This window comes from Camponotus vicinus, unplaced genomic scaffold, assembly GCF_025532165.1.
Source record: "Camponotus vicinus isolate PSW18456_S1 unplaced genomic scaffold, iyCamVici1.0 SCAF_13, whole genome shotgun sequence".
In the NCBI taxonomy this organism is placed as follows: Eukaryota; Metazoa; Arthropoda; class Insecta; order Hymenoptera; family Formicidae; genus Camponotus; species Camponotus vicinus.
The window spans coordinates 4,206,620-4,214,137 of NW_028141949.1; the positions used below are offsets into that span (position 1 = coordinate 4,206,620).

The window sequence follows — 7,518 nt, forward strand, 5'->3', positions numbered from 1 at the left end:
AATATATAGGCACAAAAATGTATAAATTTTGTATTGAAGAAAAAAAATATACTTACAATAATTTCAGACCAACGTTTAGGTGTAAATATTGGATGGAAAAATCAACTCCAACGTCAAGCTCAACATTAACGTCGACAGACGTATCTCTTAAAACACAGAAAAATTGTCAAACTGTGAAAATCGATTGTACAGAATCGGCAAACATTTCTAAACATGATCAGACTCAAAAGAATTATAATCAGTCATATGAATATACTAAAGAGAAAAGCGACATGTCGGATTCTTTACGAGGCGATTATGCTGCAGGCGATCGTTCATTTATATCTAACGACTTCAACGGCTCGTTTAGAAAAGAATATAGGTCCTGTGTAACTAGAGACGTACAAATCCAAACTTCGGGCAGAAAGAGTTCACGACGAAAAAAAATGAAGAAACGATCGAAATTGGCGGACAAAGGAATCTTTCATCGCAAACATCGTGATAACGAGCCCCGGGGAAAAATTATTACGGATTTTCGCGTTGATTCGCATAACTCAAATAAAAGAAATCGTTATGAAAAACCAAAACTATGCGTTCAAGTTTTGGAGAGCAAGCACGCCGATTATATCAATAAATTCACAGCAGTAAAAAGACAGATAGAAGAAATAACAGCGACGTTAAGGGAAACCTGTTATAATGATAATAATTCACGAAGTAATTTGGAAAACTTTTCCGAAGAATATTTTTCATCGGTATCCGATGATGCGAAGATAAATACGAACAGGGAGTCGGATGAAAGTAAATTTACGATTGTGAGAAGAAGAAATAAAAAGACCAAAATAAAAAATAATTTAAAAGAAGATGATGAGAGAGGAAAAATCATTAGAAAATCGGAAAGTGAAAATATGTTGGAAATTTTGTACGTTGATAATACTAATGATAAATTTTTAAATTCGTCAAGTAGAGAATATTCAAAAGATACTATTACTTCTTCGATAAATCCTGCTATAAAGCTTAACGATATTTTCGTACATGATTCCACTCGAGCGTTTTCAATAGATAAAACGGTTCACCTTCTAAATAGAAATTCTGGGAACAAGAAAAAAGAGAAATGCTGCTTCAAACAAATTTCTTTCGATTTGCATTTAACGAAGAATGATAATAAACTACGAGAATTTTCAATCGGAGCTGAAACTTTTGATAAAGTTCACGTAAGAAATAATTTTATAGTTCCAAGCGATGATAAAAATATAAAAGATTTATTCGAAAATTTTGCTGGTTTGGAAGAATCGAGATATCATAAGAAGATTGTCGGGGAAAAGGTGGGTGAAATGGCTATTCTGGAGGACATAAAAAAAAGGATAGACAGAGATTTCGATGATTGTTCGGCTGAAAGAGGTGAAAACGATACGGAAGATTTTCTTACTGTTTCTCAAAAAAGCAGTAATTTCGATCGTCTGTTTTATGAAATAACACCAATGGAAGATGTAGCGTCCGTCAGGACTCTCGAAAAATCTAAATCTACGTCGTTAATGGTCTCCGGATCGCCGAATCTCGATTTATCCGAGGTACAGGTTCGCGATTCGATATCGGCAGACGCTATAAGCGAACATTCGAATAAAAATTCCACTCTTTCCGAATACTTCTCTTGCATGCAATTCCCGAGCATGGTTTCATTCGCAGAGAACGAGGACGAGCTCGCTCTCAGCTTTGAAAATCATAGTATTACTGCTCATGATTCACACGCGAATTCACTTTCAAACTGTAATTATTACGATTGTCCGCGTTCGAACTTGGATGGGAGTTTCGATTGCTCATATTGCAATTCAGAATGCGTCGCGGAATATATTCCCCCGAATAATTTTCCAATCGAAACGAGAAACGCAGTGATCGATACGCTTGAGCTATCTGAGGATCGAGAAAGCTTCGTGAAAGATACGATTTGTGAGCGTCTTTTTGGAGAGAGTAAGAGGAAGGAGGAAGAATCGCATGTCGAATTCGAAAAGCGATACACGATTGATTCTACATTCGAGACGCCAAAATCGTCGAGGTACATCGGTTCGATAGATTCGGGCGTGTTCAGCTCGTCTTTGATCGATCTTCATCCTCACGAGAACTCCATCGACAAATCGGAGCTTAAAAAGAAACGTCGCGTTGAAAAACTTGACAGATCGCCTTTAATTGTCGATTTTAATTCGGATAATAGTTGTACCGACGACAATCTCGATCAAAGAGTGAATGACGTCGTGCGAGATCTCACCGAGAAGCTGATACTTTGCGAAAGAAGAATGAAATTGAAGAAGATGCGGAAAATGGGATACAAGGTGAGAGACCACACGCGTTATTACGTACGTATTTATGGATTCGTTGAATTTTTATATTTTAATTTTGAAATCCAAAGATTCTCTCTCGTGAATTTTCGGACGTATACGCATCGCGATTAATTCGTGGCAATGCTTTTTCGCAGTCTCGGCAAACTCTGTCGCGTACTTGCAAGTTTAGCAGGAGTCTCTGTGACGCTTATTGCGATCTCTTCAATTCGCCTCGACGGTCCAGCGAGAACGAAAGGCTTGTCAGTATTTCCACGCCCACGCTGTTATCGCTATCAGACTCCGAGATTGAAAATCAAGATGAATTGAAATGTTAGTTACGTGTGATCGACGATTATCTTAAATTTATCGATGCAATTCTATTTCAAGTTCGGAAAATACTTATGTATGTCGTTCTTTGTAGTAATATTTTATCTTGAAAATTTTGAAAAATTAATTCTAATACACAAATATCGTTTTGTTCTCACCATAGCGTTGATAAATACACGCAAAAATCTGCTTGAGCGTTGTTCAACGTCTCTTTCGTTAATTTAGATACTTACTATACTTACTATAAGTGCACAAATGGCAAATGAAAAAAATATTACGATACTGCTTTAAGTGCGCCCACATTTTTATTGTATAATTCTACATATATTTAATAAATCGTGATGTTTTTGGTATATCTTTTTCTCGTTTTCTTTCGTAATTAATAATTGATAATAAAAATATTTATTTTTATTATTTAAACATTAGTTATTTATAAATGTAACTCGCAGGGAGTATTTAGATAGTTTCAATAACATATTATTTGTCATATTAATTTTATAATAATATATGAAATTATTGCTTCTAAAATATACATAAAAAATATTAAGAATTAGAACAATCCCATATTCTGTAGAAAAGTCATGACTCACGTGCGACAATCAAGCAGCTGTATTACATCTTTAGATGATAAATCATTGCTCCTTCGATCGCGTCGATTGTACGATCATGAACTCACAAATACAAGATACAATCGATTCGCCGTGGCTCGTCTTGACACTCATCGGGAGCAGTTCAGACCACATCATTAGACGATACTGACGGTTTTCGCGTTGCGGTTTCCTTTGAAGGGAACTAGAAATGGCCCGGTCCGTGCGAGACCAGCCGAGCGGAAATGCATAAACGAATGGACGAGTCGTTTCGCGCGTCCGCGACTGTCAGAAAGGTCTCTTCTCTCTTCTCCCATGAACGGTCCGGCCGGAAAACGAGAAACACATGGGGAAACAAGCGCCGGACAAACGACAACATAAATGACGAACATGATCAAAAAGACGCGCTCTGGACTTTGTCTCGAGACGGTGCCTTCTGCGTTTGATATCTCGGAAATCGCGTTGACTTCGCGACTTCAACCTGGATAAGCAGGCTCAATAAAGGAAATGTGGGAGATGGGAGATGACTATATAAACTCGTGGACGGATATTGTGCTTTACGATGCAATCAAATATTATTTTTAAATAAATAATTATAATTCTCCCTCTCTCTTTCTCTTGTATTTAACTATTTTTTCTTATAAATCAATCGATCGCGAAATCTATTAGAATGTCATAAATGGAAAGATGTATCTTCATTGTTCGCTTTTATCCCTTAGGTTACTATAACGATCGTGTTCGTGCGCCTTTCAGATTCTTGCTATCGAGATTTCAACGCGGAATTTAACCGTCTATGACTATACATCGTGGAGTCTCCGCGATACTCTGCGTCGAATTATCGCGGAGCGCCGAGCTTTTCGCAAAGATGTGTGTCCCATATCGCGCGGATCTGAGATTATCATCGGGTGATACTTATTTCCTCCTTTGTGCGAGCCTTCGTGACGACGTATCAAAGAACTCCGGGGAATTAGGTAGCGCGAGCACCCGGTATAAGATGCTTTCCCGCGGCTGATCCCTCGTCACCGTGAATGGAAAGGCTCGCGGATTGAGAGAAGCGTCTCTCTCTCGCTCTTTCTCTCTCTTCTTTAATTCTGTCGGGAAAGTAATTATGTTCCTTTCGTATATGAACTATCCCGTTACGACGACGACATGAAAAACTAAAGAGGAGAACATTCCTCGTCGAGAAAGTGCGTGGAAGATTTTGTGAAAAAAAATTCATGTACATGCGTGATGAAACGATACAGGATTTTTTTTGCACTGGTCAATACAAATTATTGTTACAAAAAATGACTGTCACAACAAATATAATTATTGTACCTATACCATCATAAATAAAAAATTTTATATTCATATATTAATTTCATACATGTGATTTCATATAATCAGTTATAAATTTTGCAGCAAAAAAGTTTCTAATGATAATAAAATTACCGGACATTCCTTGAGACTTTAATATTTAATTTCATATTATTTCTTAAAAAATTTTATTTTATTTTGTACATAAAAAAAGTCAAATCAGTATTACATCTGCACACTTGCATTGTGTACATTGGTCACTCGGTAGGAAGATTGTTAGAGGAAATTGATCAGTCTACCGGGATAGCCCAGAGGGTGAACCTCCTGACATCCTTAGGGTCGGCACGAAGCAATTTTCGCTTCGGTAAGCGATCATGTATTTTAACACTAGTCAGATGAAATGATGCTTCGAAATTGCTCGCGATTCCATTAACTCTATAATTATACGCAACTGCGATATTATATAATGTGTTATTAATTTTATTTTTTCCCTCTAATAACTCTGATAATTTTTTCATGATTTTTTAATTATATATAATAATAATTAGGATCATTAAAAAATATATATAATCGACCAAATATATAAAAAATATTAATTTTAATTATATATAATAATTATTAGGATCTTTTTAATATTAATTATAATAATAAAAGTAACAAATAATTTATTTGGCATTGTATATTGTTGTTATGTTACATTCAATATTTATATTCGATATATAAAATCGGTCGTGTGAGAAAGAGCACGACGTCATACGAAAGCATCGAGCAGGACATCGTGCCTAGAAGATGGACAAACAGAAAACGATGCTTTTAACACTCGGCAAACAGTTGCTGCTCTGGCGCACATCGCCAGAATATTACCGTGATCAGGGCTGGGTTAAGGTGGTGTTATTCAATTTAAAAACGATATTATTTTTATCTATATTATCATTATAACATACGTTAACAGAATAAAATACCTCTTAACGCATTATTTTCAAAGATGCTTTGGATCTTTCTTTTTATGTTTCGATATTTGTATTTTATTCAAATTAATTAAATCTGACTTATTACACACAATTCGTATATCTATGCATATTGCATTAATTAAAAAAAAGTTTATTCGCGCAAGTAATTATAAAAGAAAGACAGCATCATTATTTTATTATATATTTTTATTTACTCCAGGGTACCACACTAGCTTGTTTCGATCCTGATTCTGATCTCTTAAACGACAACAAATATCTCGAGGATAATAACTGTGAAAGCTTTTGTACGTGGGAAAAGGCGCGTCTCTCTCGCGAGCCTCTTTTCACCGCAATGTCCGGATATCTCGAAAAAGAAATTTCCGTCTCGAATGCGATCAATTTCCGTAGGGACCCAGAACCTCCAATACCATATCTTGTAAATAGTATCTTTCCCACTACTTTTTAATAATAATTTTGATATGTCAATTTAACAAAATTATATATAATAGAATTAATTTTGTTTAAAAAAAATTCTTTTTAATTGTATTAAAATTAATTGTATAATATTATATATATAATTATTTATATATATAATTAATATTTTATTTAATATAAATTTATAATCTTTATTATATTAAAAGAGGAGAATAAAGAAGCTTAAACAAATATAAATTACGTGCACTCTTCGAGATTTATTTCGCAAAAGAATGTATTCTTCTTTGAAGACTAACTCTTGGTATCGGCATACTTTATCATTGTGTCAGCTCGTGAACTGGCATCCCTCCATTGGGTTGAGCGTACAAAATGTTTGATGTCACGGAGATTACCGGGGTGGCAAGCGTACACACCAGCGTCGACGGTATGCCGTAGTTAAGGGCGTTTCGTGGTGATCCTTTCCTCCCGAACAAATATAAGGGTCGTCTTCTCGGGGGCTTGCAAGAATGTGTCAAAGCCGGTCTAGGACCGGCGATATAGTCGCAAGCATCAAACAATTATATGATTCACGCCGATCCCTGCATCTAATATAATTCAATGATTCTCTATCTCTTTCTTTTCATGCTATACAGAACATTCTAATTTTATTGGGATGATTATTGGTTATTTTTGATAAGAGAGATCGACGTTGATTTTCTCTCAGTGAAAATTAATTAATTGTGATTTTTTAATTCATGGCATTATATATCTATAAAGTTTAAAGTAACTTATAGACTTTTTTTTAGAGAGATATTGAATTTTTATTATCATAATTATAAAATTATCTGTAGGCTGTGTGTAAAGAAAAATGCATATCTCGAGATATTCCAACAATTATATCCAGTTCTGATAAACTTTCGAGCTTTCACATTAAAATAACTAACATCTGTTTTGCTCTGGTGCCGTGCAAAAGATACATAATATCCTCGGGCTACATCACACTGGAACGCATGTTGTTGTCGCTGATCGGTTAAAAACCATCCTGTGCATACACTGTAAAACTCAATATCAATTACTGTAAAACTCAATATCAATTACAAAAAAATAAAAAATTCGAAAGCTTAATATTGTTAACACTGTATATAATATATCTATTTTTTGGAGTTCTCAAAACTTTTTTTTGCACCTGAGATCAGAAAATTCTTATTAGGACTTGAAAAGTTTTATAAAAAAACGTATTGAATGTGCAATACATATTCTTTATTATATAATTTTTAGTGATAAAAAATCAAAATTATTGTGCAAATGAAAAATGTTTATAAAAGTTATAACACATTACGTTTTTAAATTTAACACTTGGAACTTAAGTGGCTCTTTATTTTTCCTTCGTATGAGTGAAAAGTATTAAAAAACGTACTATAAATAAATTATTTTAGAAAGTTACATCCCCAAAATATTCTCTTTACCTAGAATGTTGAACAAAAAATTTAGAAAATCATCTTTTTTTTCAAAAAAGATTTCAGTAAACATCTTTATGTAATCACGTTGCATAATTGCATTATTATCGTTTAAATAAAATTCCTCGAAATCTTAAAAATCTTAAGAATAAAAAAAGCAAAGAAAGGCGAGAATTATTTTAAATCCCACGATAAT

The 7,518-nt window shown here is 34.2% G+C and overlaps 1 protein-coding gene across 8 annotated transcripts in view; it reads left to right on the forward strand.

The window, feature by feature from the left end:
• The window catches only part of LOC145963747 (uncharacterized), a 73,207-nt gene extending 69,998 nt beyond the window's left edge, over positions 1–3,209 (forward strand). For 4 of the 8 annotated variants that reach the window (XM_083085931.1, XM_083085932.1, XM_083085936.1 and 1 more), the window contains 2 exons: positions 68–2,327; positions 2,447–2,954. In XM_083085931.1, coding sequence (XP_082942057.1) covers positions 68–2,327; positions 2,447–2,626 — 2,440 coding nt within the window. In that variant the 3' untranslated portion in view covers positions 2,627–2,954. Of the gene's footprint in view, positions 1–67; positions 2,328–2,446; positions 2,955–3,192 lie in introns of those variants that run through there. The other 4 variants (XR_014436246.1, XR_014436245.1, XM_083085934.1 and 1 more) reach the window with 4 other exon arrangements.
• The last annotated feature ends 4,309 nt before the right edge of the window (positions 3,210–7,518 follow it).